The sequence below is a fragment of the Bombus affinis genome, chromosome 7, assembly GCF_024516045.1.
Source record: "Bombus affinis isolate iyBomAffi1 chromosome 7, iyBomAffi1.2, whole genome shotgun sequence".
Taxonomy (NCBI): domain Eukaryota; kingdom Metazoa; phylum Arthropoda; class Insecta; order Hymenoptera; family Apidae; genus Bombus; species Bombus affinis.
Window position 1 is genome coordinate 13,448,576 of NC_066350.1, and position 19,653 is coordinate 13,468,228.

General features: G+C 38.3%; 1 protein-coding gene across 2 annotated transcripts in view; it reads left to right on the top strand.

Annotated features, from left to right (window-relative positions):
• LOC126918197 (plastin-2) overlaps positions 1 to 18,494 on the top strand; it is a 42,149-nt gene extending 23,655 nt beyond the window's left edge. Inside the window, exons 1-4 of one of the 2 annotated variants that reach the window (XM_050725853.1) lie at positions 12,032 to 12,206; positions 14,348 to 14,778; positions 16,087 to 17,305; positions 18,086 to 18,494. In XM_050725853.1, coding sequence (XP_050581810.1) covers positions 12,132 to 12,206; positions 14,348 to 14,778; positions 16,087 to 17,305; positions 18,086 to 18,283 — 1,923 coding nt within the window. In that variant the 5' untranslated portion in view covers positions 12,032 to 12,131 and the 3' untranslated portion in view covers positions 18,284 to 18,494. Of the gene's footprint in view, positions 1 to 12,031; positions 12,207 to 14,347; positions 14,779 to 16,086; positions 17,306 to 18,085 lie in introns of those variants that run through there. The other variant, XM_050725854.1, reaches the window with a different exon arrangement.
• The last annotated feature ends 1,159 nt before the right edge of the window (positions 18,495 to 19,653 follow it).

Consider the following 19,653-nt stretch of genomic DNA (forward strand, 5'->3'; position numbering starts at 1 on the left):
TAATTGATCGGCATCGTTAACCTTGATCGCGCTAGATCTCACTTTCGCCTACGTTGGAAACCGAATCACGCACGAATCGAATGGCGTGTGACACGACCGGTGGAGGCAAAAGTCTCGACGTATAGAGAACGGCTACGAGGACAACCGTGTAACGATTAATCGATGGCTAACGTCTCAAGACGCTGCAACAATTCTTAATAAATACTGAATAATCAATAGACTAACATTGATACCATACTTTTCCGTTGACTGGTCGAACTACACCTGGCCTTTAGAATACGCTATACAACACGGGATTATTCCTTCATCGTTATCGCGAAATGCGTGAAGCTTCCATATGTTGTCGTACGTCTTCCTTAATCCCTCGCGTATACGAAGCGTTGCTTTTCACGATGAAACTACGCTTCGGAGGATTGTGCTTGCCGTTGAGTATGTAACGTCCAGGGATGATAAACGTAGCTATAAAGTAAGGAAAGGTTAAATCATTACGTAAGAGAGAACATTCGTTTCTCGTATGTCCTTTGTGTCTCTTGGCCTTATTCCATTGTGGCGAAAGTGACAGCATAGTTTTGACAACTGTTACTTTTGTGTTCTAAAAGAGGACAATAGGGGCCCCCGTGTACGATCATTTACTAATTAATAATATTATTGAATTGGCAAGTGAGACGAGTTGTACAATTTTTCAATTTTGCTAATGGAATGATGCGCTGATGTTATAAATACTGTGTTTTAAATTTACTATTATTCATATAGAAGATTTATAAAAATTGAAAATTAATCGCGTATTTATGTACTTAGGAAAATTTTAAAAATTAGCGAAATATTCGAATTGATTACTTTGTCTGCTGAGCCGGTCATGTACGCGATCGTTTATTTTAATAATAATTTCACTAACCAAGAACGATTTAATTTATAATATTATACGTATACACGTGGTCGTTAAAGAAACGAAATATCTACGCGTGCTCTTAATTCAACGATCGTACTATAGAAATAAATACCACTATAAAAATTCTTATAGAATTGTGGAAGTATTCATTCATCCACGTTCTCTTTAAATTTGTCGATTATTCGTTTGTATTGCAATTGAAAGGTAAAATATAGAGGAAGACGAAATTATTAGTTACGCAAATCTCAGTTGTACGACTCGAAGCTTTACTTTGCCGTATGGTAATTTCTAGGTATATCTGATGATTTGTGGCAAAATATCAATGGAATTAGATTAAACGTGTAGCGAGAGAAACCAAGGAGCGCCAGCGAAACGTATCCTTCAATCAAGAACGATTCGCTCGAAGCTGTTCAATTATCGCCACTTGAACTAACTCCGAAGCGACTAGCGAACTTTTTACTCTGTCGTGACGCCCATTAAGGGATCATTGCCGAGCTTTCAGCAGCGCGTGTAAAACGCGGCCGTAATTTATTCCGCGTGACAACGCATCGTGCAGTCTGCCGCATATAAATTAAACCTGCTGACAAAAACTTACCAACCGTACCATCCAGTATCACTATTCGTTACGAAAACTGTTATTTCGTCGGACGTTACAGGCAGTTTCCCTGTTGCGTGGTTTCCACACCAGAATTATTTGATCACCGGGATATTCCTGCGCCATACGTTTTTGTTTAAGCGACTTTCGATGTCCGGAGACGGATCGTCTAATTCGCGTCCACTGTAGTTTCGATACTCGGCCATTTATATTTTTCGTTGAAAAACTGTAGAGACTGGAAATCGAAGGGTCGCTACAACAACGAAGCAAATTCATTTTCTAACAATTCGACTAAACGTGCGAAGATGAATTTAAAATCAAGCAGAATCGAATTACTCTGGAAGCGCGCTATAAATTCCTGAATTTATATAGATTGACCGAAATAATTATCCATAGTAATGAAATTTCACACTTTCGAATACGAAGCTTATGACTTTCTCTTTCAATAAGTGCCTTTTTATTGCTATGTTTTATTTTACAAAAGCTCCAATCGCTGTTGGTAAATTAGAGACGCATAGACTCAATGGAGGAGACCTGGAAACCGTTCAGCCTAGATATATGTAATCTTGAACTCGTTGAATATAATGTAGAAGTTCTCAAGCTTGTTTAGAATTAATATACATAATACCGAAGTCATTAAATTCTATTAAGCAAATGGTATATGTAAGCATCAGCAGGCACCAGCATTGATTACGATGTTAGCCTGTAAATCGTTGAGCGAGGCACTTTATATCCGGGTTATGCGAATTTCTATGAGACTCGATGCCGTGGGATTCAAAGATTTATTAGAGTCTCGATAGTTTAAGGATTTTCAGAATCCTGTAGAGTCACAGAGATCCAGAAATATTATAGTTTCTAGGTCTTGGAGCTCCAAAAATGTCACAGTCTCAAGGTCTCAGAGATGTGTTAGAGAAATGAGATGATCTCTGAAACCTTGGATGTTTGAAGGTCCTTTAGAGTTAGAGTTCAGAGGTTCAATTGACGTTGAGAATTCTAATGGCAAATCCGGAGTTTCAATTATGCTACGGTAGAGCCAATTATCCGAATGACTGCTACGATGGAAGATCTCACTGACCTCAGAAATCCTAATGACCACGAAGGTCTCGTGGGTCTCAAGAATCCTAATGATCTTAAGAGTCCCTATTTCTAGTTCTGCCTTCTTACTGTCGAGTACTACCTTCGTTCGTCTAGTATCTTGACTTCTTTAGTACTTTGGCTTGTCTAGCTTTCCTAGTTATTTCTATTGGTTGCAGATTGAGTCTCATATCGAGCCTCGTGATTTCTATGGTTCTTTCTATAGAGCTTTCTGAGCTTGTAGTTGACTACGTGTGTCAATTATTAAACGTCTTACTGTTTCAGTGTCATAAGTTTTACCATCAATATCGACCACTCTTCCTCAAAAGACGTAAAGTCGTGCAGTTACATAGAAACCATTTTATTTTCTGCCACCCTATCTACTGTTAAATTAGATCAATAATTTATTGCAATTAGTAGCTTTGTTCCGCGGAACTTCCGTGTTCAGCGAAAGATAAAGAAAGTTTAAGCTGAACGGCATTGTTCCAAGGAATTTTAACGTCAGATACGTACAGTTATTTTTTCCGCATTAGACTGCTAACCACTAGTCTTCGTCTGCATTCTAATTACGTCTAATTGCGTTTTATCTTCATTCCGCAGGCGATAAGCCAGCGTCGATGTATTTCCGATGACGAGTCGTCGACGTTTCGAAAATTCTAGCGAACGTTATAAATCGAACCGACGATAGTCATCAATGACTAATCAGCCTTCGCCATCATTGACTGTCATCTTATTCGTGATCGTATTCAACGATTAGTAGGTGTGTCTTGCGAATAACCATCGTTCTTACTCGGCTTTCTTAACATTTTACGATTTTTTACGGCCACGAAACAGTATATAGGCACAGACATATACACACAGTCTAGCACAAAAGTCATAGTTTAATTTTATCAGTTGGCCTTTAGCCCATTATCGATGCCTATACAGCACTTATACTCTACTTTTTTATGGCTCCGTGTAAGCACAACAGGTGTACGTACACCTTTGTAACTTACTATTCCTGTAAAGCAATCCTCCCACATAACCGCGATACATTGCGCTATCTTTTGAAATATTTATACCTAATATACAATTAATACACAATTCGATCCCAGGAATATTGGAAAATATTGGCAAAGGCATCGTAACATATTGTGCTATATTTTAGAATATATTTACATTTAACGAATGCAAAATTTGACGTCGACAAAATTACTGGAGTTAAAGTTTCTGTAATACTGCATATATATATATACGTATATGTATATACATAATGCGCAATATGTAAATATATGTACGTACATAATACGTACATGTACATTGGTGTTCTTTAAAATGTATCTAGGGTCAGTTGATAGAAAATTTACGAAACTGATATGAAAGTCAATCGAATATATTGTCAGCGTTTAATATTAGCATTAAATATTAAATATCGTCAATTCTGTTATTATGTTTCAAGGAATATATGCAAAATTATGCGGCTGACTGTATATTCCATATACACCTCCACGATTGCATATGATTACGTAATTACCAGTAGAATCCACTACGCGTACGTATCCGCAAGCTCGACTTCAGTCCATCGAGCATTCGCCGTGGAAGAAGAAACTCGTCGCACGTGTTTCATGTAGGTGGAACCTCATCGTGATGTAGCTAAGTCACTTCTATCGTTACCTTGAAATCAAGGAAACCCGTTGACTCAACGATCGAAATCTGGAACGCGTCGTATACGCTTTGTACTTGAATCCTTCCATATCCCCCAAATTTACGCTATCGCTTTACCAGGAATTTCTCTTCCCCGGTCTCGTAAAGGCGTCCCTTTACGAAACTTCTTATCGCTGTTGTCATGTTTGCACTGTCAGATTTACAATTACAACTCCTACCTCGATTTTACCACAATTTTGCAATATCGTTGATTCTTGCTCGTGACACGCCGAGAAGACGATTTCGTCATCGTAACGATTACTTATATGCGGTGAAAGAGATACATTAATATCGAAAATGAAAACGTTGATGCATCGATGTATCTGTGTTTAGTTGTACGTATTTTATGGAAATATTTTGTATTTCAAATTATAGAAAGCGTTCGAAGATGACCGGGGGAAAGCTTCGTAGAAACACTTGTTGATTCTAACGTCACCTCCAGGCTAAGAAGGAATATTTTAATGTGAAATAACTAAAAATAGGAAGGATCTGTTAGGTGTCACAGTCAAAGGTGTAATCGCTATACAAACAATATTCCAATATTACGACAAGTAATACTTTAAATTGTGGAAGAGGATGGAGAAATATATGTTTCAGCTCGAAATCGAATAAAAAGAGAATTTTGATAACGCGGGATTAATTAACGCGATCGATTTTATCGCGTCCTTCTTCTATAGCCTTTCTACAATGGATCGCACATTGTATAGAATATTTTTAAATATGCCACGAAGGAACAAACAATTCCAGATTAACGCTGCACGCTCTTGCACGAACTTTCTTATCTCCACTTATACACACTTATGCACACTACCAGCCAAAACTTTGGAATTGTACGTGTTTCATAAAACCGAAGCGTCTAGAAAACCCTGGAAGAGAAATTGCAGAATTCTACCAGCTTCAGTATTCCCCAAAATTTTATTCACGCGAGAGAAATTATTACTCATATCCTGCAAGCACTGATTCAATGAAATAAGTGGTAATTTTGAAAAGTTTCTCACGACACACCTAATATACTGATAAAAGATATATCTATGTAAATGTCCAGATATTTTCGCCAGCTACTGTACATCTCCAATTGCTTCTGCTCTTCGAACACACAAACTTTAATACCTGAACGACACTATGACTTGTCCATGTATCACTTCCACCAACGATGCTGATACTTGGCGAGGAGACGATCGTCCGTTAGATTAAGAAAGTGAGGCAAAAGTTGTTATGCCGCATTAAGGGCAATACCGTTCCCTCGCGAGTTCACGGTGGTTTCTTCTGGCCTAGTCCAGATTGTCTATTAACGCAACCGCGTACAGTACAAATAACAGCGGAGCTGACTACTTTTTCCTCGAGGGTAATTCAATCGTGATTTCCAAAGAGGGACGAGGAGGGAACACGCGAACACAGAAGGGCGGGGACAGAGAGCGCAATGCGACGCGACGCCAGCGAAACCAGTTCTCAGGATGAAAGCAAACCGAGAGAGAAGTCTGACCCCGGCTGAGCAGTGTGAACAGTGTGAGCACCCGCGTCTACAGGGTGTCCGAGCAACCTATCTGCCGAAGCCTCGTGGCGAGATTGGATATCCCCTCGTGCGCCCTTCGCGACCTATTCTACGATATCTCGCCGCGAAATCACCGGGCGCTCCCTTTCGCATCGTTGGCAATTATAGGAACGCGGCTATGCGGAAGAAATCGATAGTTTTGGAGTAGTTTGGACCCTCCTGGAGATAGTTTTTGAGTATGTTTAAAGTAATTAACGAATATAGCGAAATTATGCTATTTAAAGGAAATTAAAAAATGCGGAGAAATAGCGCGCAGGTATAGATGAACTTGAAAATTCTGTTCACGGTTTCCTATTGTAAAGGATGATGCTTTTTTAACGTCTTCAGGAATATACGTAGACGTGTGTACATTTAGTTATCACACTGAAAGATTAAGATAAAATATAAGTATCTCTTCCTGTAGCCTCGAAGAGGCTCGGATCGTTGCACAGTGCGGCATTTGCACGAGGATTCCCGATGAAAATCAAAGCTAGCCACGTTCGTAGAACAGGTTCGCGCGTTCGCAGGCAACGTTCGCGAGCTTCGTTCTCGCGTACGGCGTCTGAGCGAAGATTCGGGACGAAGATAAAAGATGGGATCCGACGTGAGTAAAAGTCTGCTTATCAAATCTTTATTAGCGTTTTCCCTACTACCTGCCACGGTTGAAATATCTTGAATATTTATTTATTTGTCTAACCATACGCAGTGACGTTTATGTAAATAGTACCGATGTCGGGAGCAGTCTTTTCAATTAAAAAAAAAAATGCTTTTCTCAAGTGTCGCGCGGGAATCATTTATCTCAGCCTTCTATTCTGTCAGATATTGATATTTAGCAAAGAACAAAGCTTTTGCGTAGCTTTAAAAATTTTCTTGGAACAGGCGTGGTCAGAAATCCAGTCTTCGAGCAACTCGCGATTACGAATTTTATTAAATAGATAACATTCGGGCTAGCAGTTCGTGGCGGAAGGAAATTATATAGCAACGTAATATAATAACTTCTTGATACAGGACAATCAAAATTACAAGATGGTTGGAATCGGGTTTTAAAATTGTTCTTTAAAGAAAGAAAGACATACGCTATTTGACAAGAATTGGCAAAAGAGAATGTACAACGAGCGAGCTAGTTTTCAAGTGATCAGATTTCGATGTACGATCGATTTTTGCTAATCCTCTGTCGATATTTTCTTTAAATTTATATTACATACAGACTGACTTTATCGTCGAATAATAAGATCAAAATCGAACAACGATTATTTCGATTTTTGTCCACTGGCGATTCTAATAATTTAGGATACACATTATAATTTTTAATTTGTATTCGTTGATCGTGTACGATTTTTGTAAAATAAAATTAAACACGTACAAATTAAGTAACACACGTCAAACTTCTGTAATCGATATTATACGCGAGTTAAGTTGAAATACCTCTAGATCAATGATTACGAGCAGGATGTTATGAAACAAATTGTTATATTTACACCTTTCCTAACTACATATTAAAGACAGCACTGTACGGCAATCAGTTTCTGATTTATTCCGCTTCAAACGACTTTCAATTGCGAAAGTATTAAAACCGTGTACAAGACTAAATTAAAAGAATTGCTTGCACGATAATTTACAAGGATAAATCAATTACAAGGAAAATTAGGATCGTTGTTTGGATACGATTGTTCTTCGAGACATCGCTGACACATGTAAAATATCAGACATCATACGTTCTTGTAAGTAAAATCTCTAACACCATAGCGTCTTTCAAGCGCTCGACCAGCTCCATTATAAACTGAGATTCGAATCTCGGAGAGGTTGCATTTGCTCGTACCAGAGGCTGGCTACAATAATATCGTGCCTTTGTAATTCCAAGCGTATGAGATCACAGTCGGCCAACGAAAAACTCGAGAAAGTCATTACACAGCACGGTGTTTCAGCTTTTTGTACTCATTATTCCGAAACGCCGTGACCACGGGGGGAAACGCAATCACGCTTATGTTAGGAGTACGAATATAGTACGTAATTTACCTATTTGTGAAACGGGTCCTGACTAACGTGCTTTGAAAAAGGCACGAGGCCTTCAATGAAAATTGCATTTGCAAATGAAAACGATTTAGTTCCAGAGTAAAGGTAAATTAATGGAAAATAAAATGAACTATCATTATAACGTAAACGTAAAATGAGATACCTTTACATATCGTGAAAGAGCAGCAGCTCTTCTCGAATAATTTCTGGTCATTGTTATCATTATACTGTGGAATTAATAATGGAAATTTGGCATAAATTATAATTAGAGCAGGTGATTGAATTTCGAGTGTCGAAGATGCAAGAACAAGTATGTATAATAATTATTAGTTGAGATTAGAATACTATAATTTGTTAGAATATTGATACTCGATATTTGATCAAACACTGAAGTTCAACTTTAGTTCAAATTACTAATATAGATATATTGAGCTAGATTCTTGGTTGACCCAACTTCTCTAGATTTTACTAATTTAACTCTTTACGATCATCACATTTCGTTACTATTCAATTACGAGACAACTGGATTCGATAAACATTTTTATTTTCGTACGATAAAATAAAATTGCCTATTTAACTAATGCACAGTTTTATATCTGCGTCACATTTTATTAGAATCCAATCATGAAATAACCGAATTAGATAAATAAAATAAAACAAAAATCTCTATTCGTATTTTCATAAAAAATCACGCATGGAATTGCGCAAATAAAGACCCTTCGATGAAACGAAAGACAAGGTACAAACTAAAATTGCAGAACCGTTGTTCGCGTTCGAACACCGTGGAACGAAAAGAGAGAGAACAGAGTCTTCGATGCGAAACATTCTCGGGCATACTCGCGCAATCGATGCTGCTCCTTACGTTACGATCCACCTTCCGGATGCCAGAGAACGCTGATGCGTTTCGTATGCAAAAATGCGTTTCCAACGATACGCCTGTAATTCCTCTTCACGTCCCGCGGATCGCGGCCGATCGTCGCAGCCCATAGAATTCGAGAAAGCGAACAATCTAGCCGAGTAAGCAACCGGTAGGCGTTTCAAGCTTGAGTAAATGTATAACTCTTGCCAGTTGCACAATCAGCGTGCCAACTCTGTAATGTGCTATATTGTTCTTCGTTTGTTTTCCTGGTTGGTCACTGTCTTTGCGCGCTAACGTTGTGCTTTCTCACGTCTTTGCGTGTTATTCAGTTCACAGTCGACCCGTGTCCGAGATTGCACGGAGATGCGGGTAGTTGCATACTTTAAGGGGCAAGATCGACCGATCGTTGCGAACGTTTGAGAGGCAAACGAAACGCAAAGAAATGTCGATTTGTTGATGGAATAGTGATTTTTATTATTATTTTTAATACTTTTTGGTATTTTTTAAAGGTATAGATATCGCTGTATTGTTTATACAATGTGTATTATAACGAAATGTAAGAAAAATTGAAAGGTGTCTTTTGGTAGAATTTTCTCGAATAATGATATTAACGATATTAAATTCTTGCGATGAGAGGGGTTCTTGTGGCAGTTTTTATTTATTTTTTAAATAAATTCAAGATTGAGTTCCTAAAAACCTTGATCTATACAGTGGCGAATTTCTTTTTTAGTAGATTTTGTAGATTCCTAGAATATCCGGAATTTCTTATCATAGAAAATAGGGTACGATGATAGGACGATGGTTGTGTAAATGGGACACACGGGGTCGAATGTTTGAACAGAAGTTCAACGTTATTTACTTGCTCTTCGTCGATCTAACCTCGGATTTAACATCGATTTGATTCGTTTAGAACCGTTCTTCTTTTCTATTAAACCGATCTCAATCTCTTCCATTAATCGATCCCAAAGAGGATATTTCTTTTTAATCCCTGCATTGAATATCGAATTAGCAATAACATTTGTTCAAGTTAATTCATTTTATTACTGGATAAGAGTTTAATCTCATTAAATACACGGCAGACTATTTCCATTAATATATAATTATAAGAGTTTCGAAAGTTGTAATGTTAAATATTATACGACAGCAAACGTTATGCAATATCTCAAACAACTCGATCTAGGTTTATTAACATTAATGTAATGCGATTACACAGAATTAGCGCAATGAGAAACATTATGAATTGATTGATAAAGCGGATCGGATCGTGCGCCGAGTGAAAAACGAGACAGTTATCGATACTCGACTTCATAGAGAGAATGGTAGGTGGAAAGGTAGATTTACGTTGACCTGGTTACAAATTACCCACGATCGAATTGCCGCATTTTGCCGGGTCAACGCGCTCCGCTTGACTTCTCGGTATTTCGAGCGCAATACCACGATATTAAGTCATCGTGACGTTACTTTCATATCGTTTAATCAAGAACGCTCGCTTATCCCGTTTGGCACTACGTTTTTTAGTCTTTTAATCTCGTAGAAAATTATGCGAATATTTGCTTCGTCCACAAAACTTGGATTTATCTCTGACAATACTGAAAATTCGACGAGAAACGCGTCTATTACTCGACTTTCTATTTCGTTCTGTTTCTTTCGCTTTTCCCATACAAAACACTCGCGGTTATCCGGAAAGCCACCTATCGATCGCATGAAAATCAAAGTAGTTAAAAATCTAAATAATTCGATCTTTCAAATATTATAACGAATATATATTTTGCTTTGGGTATTTTGCATATTTTTATATCTACATTCTAATTCTTAAGAAACGTATAAGCAGTCCAGTCTGGTTGTTAGCTATACGAAAATATATTTGTGGTTTGCTGCAACGAGATGGTTACAAAAAGGAGTTAGAAAATTCACGGCTAAATAATTTCTGACACAGGAGTTGCCGCTGTCTCGAACTTTTTTCCTAATACGAAAAGAGAGAATCAAAACTTAGGCTGTTTGCGTTTCCTACGTTGGCTTTGGTAGTTTTCGGAGAAAGTTTATTTTACGTAAAATCCTTGCATTGCATGTACGAATGCTATTACAGTCATTTCTGGATAGAACTCGAAATCGTCGTTCTTTTATATAAAATATACAATAGCTTATTTTTAATAATTGCAATTTACGAATATATGACATCGGCGCTTCTTGCATCAACTTACACGCATAAATACATACATTTCGGAATTTCAAATTTCCATTAAAGTTATAAAAATAGTAGAAAAGTGTAGCAGGAGACCACCAAGTTATCAAAAGTGATTTTCTCAAAAGAACGAATAATGGTGAAATGTTGTAGCTACAAGAGTTTTCCGTATACCCCGATTATCACGAGCTTGTTACAAAATTTTTAAAAAGTCACTCGTTATCGCTCCCGATCGCTAATCGTTATGCGATTGCCTTTTTTCAGATAGACGATTATTATCGTTCTATTAGGGATTGTTACACGGAACAATTAGCCGGCCATTTAATCGCGGTACTTTAATGCGATAAACCCTGGGAAACCGCTTTAATCAGTTTGTTGTGCTTTCGGTCTATCAATAATGGCGTGGGTTTATAATCGGGTTTTACGAGATGTATCGTTTCTACCTTCTGTTTACCTTTTAAGTCGCGGATGGAACGTTTTCGTGGCGCGAAGCTTTGACCATGAAAATAAAGAAACGATCGAACGGTTGACGATAATCAGAGAAAAAATCGTTCGAGTGTATTATTTTGCTGTAAAACAGATAAGTACAGGAGACAATATAATAGTATCTATACTTATCTAAAGTCATCTAATACCTAAACTTATTTCCCGTGATAATGTCGACATCTAATTCTTTTAACGTTTGAATACACTCGAAGATAGATATTTTATTCGCGTGGAATATTCAAGCCCAAAAATTTAGACACGTACACGATCCTTTAACCCTATTCGATTTATAAATCGAAAATATGAAACGATAAATAAGATTTCTATTTATTTTATCAGATCGATCGACGCGACATTTCCTGTTGATAGTGGCTAGTATCGTTCGATGCATCGATATCCGTAAACACATAGAGATTTTTCTGTTAAATACCAATTTGATCCGCAATTTTCTCAACGATCTTGCTACTCGTATTACTTATACTCCGAGGCTCTCAATTAACAAGTCGCATGAGATAAGCGATAGCATCCAGATAAACAATCTGTTACGCCACTTTCTTTCGCGATTTGGTATACAAATGAAGTTCCGAATAATTGGAAAATCATTCGATACGACTTACATTATTATGTCATTGTATCGATAAGGCGTTAAGTTATCGTATGAATTTCTTTTCTTGGCCGTTCCTTTTTATCGAACATCCGATAACGGTGATAACAACCGAGTCTAAATGCAACATTCAGTCCCTCGCAGCATCGTAACCCGGTTTGATCATTTTTGTCGGAGCGTGTTACCTTCCACGTTCTCGTTCCTCTACTCTTGCCATGGAGCTCCGCGAGATAAAAAAATGGGACGTTCTCGAGGAATTCTCGAAGGATTTCTCTTCTTTTTTCAGCCTAGTAAGTAGCTTCAATCGGTTTTCCGTCGAGTTACGCCTTTACGTAAGCCGCTCGAGTGTCCGCGAAGCGAATCGATTAATCGTTGGGCGTGAAAGGTACGCCACGATCATCTGCCGGCCCATTTTTAACCGTCAAATCAGATTTCTCGACGAATGCTCGTGAAATAAGTGTGAACCATAATGTGAATCGAAAGTGTCGTAAAATAGCTTGGGCGGATCGTAATTGCGCGTTGAATCATTCGTTGATTTATCTGTCGTGTAGAAGTTTATCAGTGAATTCCAAGAATGGAACAATATTACACCGAATGAATTTAGAAACTTCCGAATCAAGATGTTGCGTTCGAAAGTTAGAAGAATCTCGTGCGTTAGATCTGGAAGCTCGAACATCCGAATCTTCGAAAAGGAGATTTATTTTTTTCTTTTGCCAACATTGAGCTCCTCTAGGTAATTTTCACCACGCAAAATCTCGAAGAATCTTATGGTAAATTTGAATACTCTGGGATCTGTGTTCTCAAGAATCGAAACTACTTCTTCTTTGTTGTTTTTTTCTATCTCTATTGTATAATCGTGGCGGAACAAACACAGTACAACCGTCTAAGCTAGTTTAAACATAGATATCTCCATTGATAGAAATACCAAGGCTGCTTTTTTTTTTAATTCATTAATATTTCATAATTGGAGAGATAAAACGGAGTAACCAGATTCAGTTATTCCTTTATATCAGTAGGTAGCGTTAAAGTATGCGTAATGTTCTTTAATCGGAGTATTCGAAAGAGTTAAGAGGCGATGAAAACTGTCTCGCGATGATAGAAGAGAAACGACCGACTCGGTGAATGAAGAACGATTCAGTGGCAAGAATAAAATGGTAATTAGTCGATTGTAACACGGTTTCCCGCGAACTGGCATAAAGAACTGTCGATTAACCCCGATGCAGCTTTCCAAGAAGGCGCATGCACGACCATTCCTAACGTCGTCATTGACTATTGTTCTCCGTGGAAATTACACCGCCTATAATCACGACTGCACACTTGAAAACTAACGACGAGACTTTTATTGCAGACGACCTAGATATCGTTGGTTGAAAGGCGGCGATGAAACATTATTCCCTCCATTCACACGTGCGATACGCTCGTGTTTAAACGATCGGGGATTGGCCGAGCATATGTCGAAGGGTTTCTTTTTCCTTCGGAACGCGGTTGTTTCTCGGAAAGTTCCGCTACCGAACTCGCGTGAATTTTCACGGTATCTGTTTCTAGTATTTCCGATTCGATTAGATAAGCAATCGAATTATACGAAAGCCGAACTAGGAAAGTTGCCGCGTTTTAGCTAACACGCTAACAGCGTGTACTTAAACGCGTTAATACACAAATGATTACTAGACCATGAATTTTTATGGGCACAATTGAGCTATAGGAATTTCCTACTTTGAATGTTTTATGTATTTTTGTGCGTCGTATATATTCTGTACATTTTTACACCTTGAACATAAGCGAAGCGAAACTATTTTCAATTTTGACGTACGAATCCTACTTTACGTACCTGAAATCGCGATCCTCAAGAACCAGAGCGATTTTTCCTGAACACTGCAGTTCCCCGATTTATCTCTGACATCCAAAGGACCCAAGAATCCTGCGACAGACCCGAAGATTATAAGACCTCCAAATCCCGAAGAATCGAAATTATCCTTCCTCGACGGTGCAACTCTCTGATCCAGCTTTAACATCCAAAGATTCCGCAAATCCTGTTCTATGTACGAATCTGGAAATTCCAAAATCCTGAGTCTTCAAGAACCAAAGCTATTTTTACTGAACACCGCGACTCTTCAGTCCAACTGCGACGTCCAAAGATTCCGAGAATCCTACGATAGATCTGAAAATTAGAAGAATCCTTAAGAGTCAAAGCTATTTTCTTTCTAACATCAACACTCTGCGATTTTGGTCGGATATCCAAAGATTCCAAAAATCCTAAACCCGAGAACTGGAGTACCTGAATCCTCAGCAACCGGAACTATTTTCCTGAATCCCGTGACTCTCGAATCCAGCTCATGCACCCGAACGCTTTACGTACAAAAGCACGTCCTTGGCCTCTTTTAACCGTAGCCGGAAAGAGACTGCAAATCTAAAGGAACTTCGTTTCTGTTAGATCGACGAGAATGGGGACGGGTTCATCAATCTTACGGAGTTGCGAAGCGCTTTGGACATCTGTGGCTTCAAGATGCCCGGTTACAAGGTGCGTCAGATGATCGAGGAATACGACGACAAGCAGAGGTCGGAGCACAAGGGACGACTATCCTTCGAAGAGTTTGAGAAACTCTGTAAAGAACTGAAGGCGAACGAATTGGGATCCACGTTTAAACAAGTTGTCTCGAAGAAGGAGAATTTAGAAACATTGGGAGGAATTTCCGAGGCATCCAGCGAAGGGACTACGCATTCTGTTAGATTGGAGGAACAGCTCGCCTTCAGCGACTGGATCAACACAAATTTGTCACACGATCCTGACTTGAAACATCTGTTGCTCATCGATCCGGAAGGCAAGACCTTATACGACAAGGTTAAGGATGGAATTCTTCTCTGGTATGTAATCTATATTTTCTATTATCTATATATATATATATATATAACTATATATATATATATATATCTATATATATATATATATATAACTATATATATATATATATCTATATATATATATATATATATAACTATATATATATATATATAACTATATATATATATATATAACTATATATATATATATATATAACTATATATATATATATATATAACTATATATATATATATATATATATATGTAACTTGTATAAAATAGATTATTTATTGATACGTTCACGATTCTTTGATCTGTGTGATTATTCATAACGTATGATTAGATATAATACATATGTTTACAACATGTGATTATATATAATAAATCACCTTGACTATGAACCTATCGATATTTCTATTTTTATTAGATTGGTTGGAAAATAGTGTTCGGAAATTTTATTTTTACATTTACGCTTTTATTCGAGGATTTCTACAAATTGCAAGTAATTGTTACAGATCAAAATGTATAATTAGAGTGTGCAATTGCAATTGTATATTTTGATCTATAAAGAGGCGGTACGATATTAACATTGAAATTAATCGCTGTTGAAAATTTCATTAATAAATTGTTCCGTAACAGGGGAACATTTTTAAACTTGTACTTTGTATTAGGTCATCCCATAAGTTCGTTCCGTTTTTCGAGCGGTTGTATATGTTGAGATTGTTTACATACCTTTCAGTTTCATGAAAAAATGTAATCCCCGTCTCGTTGTACAACTTCTTCCCATTTTTCAAGCGCATTGGTCCCTTATCGCCGTATGTTTATAAATCGACACATGAACTGTGATATACACAAAAGTCGGCACGAACTTACGAGATGACTTAATACAAGTTGTATGAGAATAGTCTTTCTCAAATATATCGATATCTGGTCTTAATCTTCATGAATCTTGTCGACGAGATGAATGTTCGAAAATCAGACCAGCTATAAGTTGGAATATTAATATTTTAATAATAAAAATGAAAAATTCGATAGCGATGGAATAAGTGGATTATAGCATAGATAGAAGATGTTCTAGTAACTTACTTATCTATTATTTCTTCTAATAAGTGACAATGAATACTGCATGAAACGCCAATTAATAGAAATTTTATCCAAGATAATTAATTTCTTTCTTTACGAAAAACATTCTGATCGATCAAATAAATCGCTCAGCCTATAAACACACGAATCCTTCTATTTAGACGCTCGGAAAGACAAATCCAATTATTATTTACCTAATCGATTAGAAATTGCTACGTACGATTAAAAAAAAATGTCCTCTATTTCAGCAAAATAATCAATCACTCCTGCCCAGACACGATCGACGAACGTACCATCAACAAGAAAAACCTGACCCTCTACAAGAAACACGAGAACCTAACGCTGGCCCTATCATCAGCCCAAGCTATCGGTTGCAATATCGTGAATATCGACGCGCACGATCTGACGAAAGGTTCGCCTCACCTGGTCCTGGGTCTTCTATGGCAAATTATACGTATCGGCCTGTTCAACCAGATCACCCTGGAAAATTGTCCAGGCTTGGCCACTCTCCTACAAGACGGAGAACGCATCGAAGATCTTCTAAAATTATCACCGGAATCTATCCTGCTCAGATGGGTGAACCATCATCTGGAAAACGCCGGTATAGCCAGACGATGCCACAATTTCCATACGGATATCACCGACTCGGAGGTCTATACGTACCTCATCAAGCAAATCGCACCGAACACGGCTGGAGTTACTCTGGAGGCTCTAATGGAGCCGAACCACACCTCTCGAGCGGAAATTATGTTGCAACAGGCGGCTAAGCTGGGCTGCCGTAGCTTCGTAACACCCAGCGACGTGGTCAATGGCATATACAAGCTGAATCTCGCCTTCGTCGCCAATATGTTCAATAACTATCCTGGCCTGGACAAACCAGAAAGCAGCATCGAAGGCTTAGAATCCCTGGAAGAGACGAGAGAAGAGAAAACGTATCGAAACTGGATGAACTCGATGGGCGTGATGCCTCATGTGAATTGGCTGTACTCCGATCTGGCCGATGGCCTTGTCATCTTCCAGCTTTACGACATCATCAAACCAGGCACCGTGAACTGGAACAGGGTGCACAGAAAGTTCACGAAACTGCGCAAGTTCATGGAGAAATTGGAGAACTGCAATTACGCGGTCGAGCTTGGGAAAACGATGAACTTCTCGTTGGTCGGAATCGCTGGCCAGGATATCAACGATGGAAACGCCACGTTGACTTTGGCTTTGATCTGGCAGTTGATGAGATCGTACACGTTGTCGATTCTCACGTCGCTGGCAGGCACCCAAGGTAGCACTTTGGTCGAGAAGGAGATCGTTCAGTGGGTGAACTCGAAGCTTCAAACGGCAGGGAAGACGAGTGGTATCAAGGGTTTCCAGGATTCGTCGATAGCCGATGGAAAGGTGGTGATCGATCTTATCGATGCCATTAAGCCGGGGTCTGTGAACTACGACCTCGTGAAGGAAGGTGGAACCGAAGAGGTGAGCTGTAGGGATTTCTTGCTTCAAGGCAATAGAATTTGGTTGATTTGTTGATTTTAAAGTTGTTGAGATCGTAAACGTCTCGAGTTAGAGTTCAACCAAGTCGTTTCTTGTTACGAAGCTTTCTCTCGGGAATGAACTCATGGTTGGTGGAAAATTACAAACGAGCCTTTGTTAATATTAGAATATTTTTTCTATAGTTTCGAAATAATCATCGAGCAACTTGTGTCGATTTACATAAAACAATTTGCCATCGCCTTAGAAAATATTGCAAGCCATTTATGGACTGTCGTATCTATGGTATTAAATGACTTTAATGACCTGCAAAATGCATAATTTGCCTGATATACGAACCTTATTTTCTTACTTACGTAATATAATGTAACCTGCCCGAAGGTGAAGTTAAAAAAGATAAGAATAAAATTTACATGAATTTCGATATTTTAAATGTACAATTCAAATTAGAAAATCGCGTTTAATCTTTGAATATTTATATCCGAGTATCTGTATCGTTTTAAGAATAGAAAGACCTAATGTTTTAATAAATAAGTTACCACGAAGTAAAGGCGAAAAACCATATACGTAGACCGATTCTTTCGCATTTTCCACAAACCGAAGAGATTTGTTACCAGTGAAACGGCGCAATTCGGATCGAAACTCTATAAAACCCAAACGATTCGAACATTGTAAAAAATCAACAAGAGGAGACAAACAAACCATCCAAATGATCGTTTCGCTTACACGAAATTAACGCACTAATTCACGTGAATTTCATTTCAGAACAATCTGGACAACGCAAAGTACGCGATATCCTTGGCCCGAAAATGCGGCGCACGCGTGTACGCGCTGCCAGAGGACATAACCGAGGTGAAACCGAAGATGGTGATGACTGTGTTTGCCTGTCTGATGGCGATGGACTACATCCCCAATATGGATTCCATGAAGCAGCAGAACAACATTGCGAACAACGGTCAATAATGTCGCGCCGCTTGCGATTCGTCCGCGTACGGTGTTTTCGCTGTGCACGGCAGGAACTGTGTCGACTGAGCCACGGTTTGCGCGCCGTGTCTCTTCTACGAGCGTAATAATTGTATATACACCTAGGTTAGAGTAGTTTGTTTTCCAAGACCGGAGCGACAAAAAAAAAAACAAAAAAAAAAAAGAAAAAGAAAAGAGAAAGAGAAAAGAATGGAGAAGTAAGAAAAGGAAAATGGAGAAATACCGGACCGAGAGAAGGGGAAGAAAAAATCGCTTAATACAGAGAGACGACGATTTAAACGAACACGTTCTTTTCACGTCGTCCGCTAGTTAGGCAGATACTTCGCAAGATTTCGTTTGATTCAGAGCATGCGACGAAAGTGATTTTCCAAATGGTGGTTTTTGAAATTTTTTAGTAGATAGAGTGGAAGAGAGTACAGGACAAATCGCCACGTAGACTTTCGCTAGCGAGCTTTCAGTAAGAATCGTACGAGGATACAAGTGGAAAGTGTTTGTCATAATCGGACGATTCGGACGACGCTTTAGATAACAATTTTTTTTTCCCGTTTTTTGCGGAAAGGAAACATGTTTCGACGAGATATAATGTTGCTTATCGATCGCTGATTGTTCGCCGAGTATGTACTGTGCACCGTGGTTTGTGATATGGGATTTCTCCTTCTCCGCAATGTTTCCGCAATCATATCCCTCGTCTCACTCTCTCAATATTTGTAACCGTGACCATTTTTTTTTTTTTGATTTGTATAAATCGATTTTGTAACGATGTCTGTCTGTCAATGGTATCGATGATAAGAGGAAGATTCGATACGACGATCACGATCTTATACGAAATATCTGAACGTTAAGAGACTTCGGTACACTCGAGGGGACGAAATAATTCGCGTATACCGGATATACGTGGCTTTCAAATTGTCGATTATATATACATATATACATATATTTACATTCTTAGATCATATATACATATACATTTGAGATGTGTACACGTGTTTGATACTGCGAGTGTGAAAATTGTCAAAACTTTACAATGGCAATGTCTTCGATCAATGAGTCAATCAATCGAGCAATTCAAACGAAACGAAACTTCTAGGAGAACGTTGTATCTAGGCATCTAGTGAAAGAAAGAAACAACAAACTGCTTTATACGAAGCTTATATCGCGGGGTACCATTTTCCAATGTTCATCTCTAAATAGATCTTCGTAAAAAATTGTTCGTATCGTTTTCAGGCAAATATTTCATTTTCATCGAACGATACGTCTGAAGTCGAATTATACACGATATTTGGATTCGTTTAATAAAAAAAAGAAAGAAAGAAAGAATAATACCAATCGAAGGCAACGTACAAAGGAGA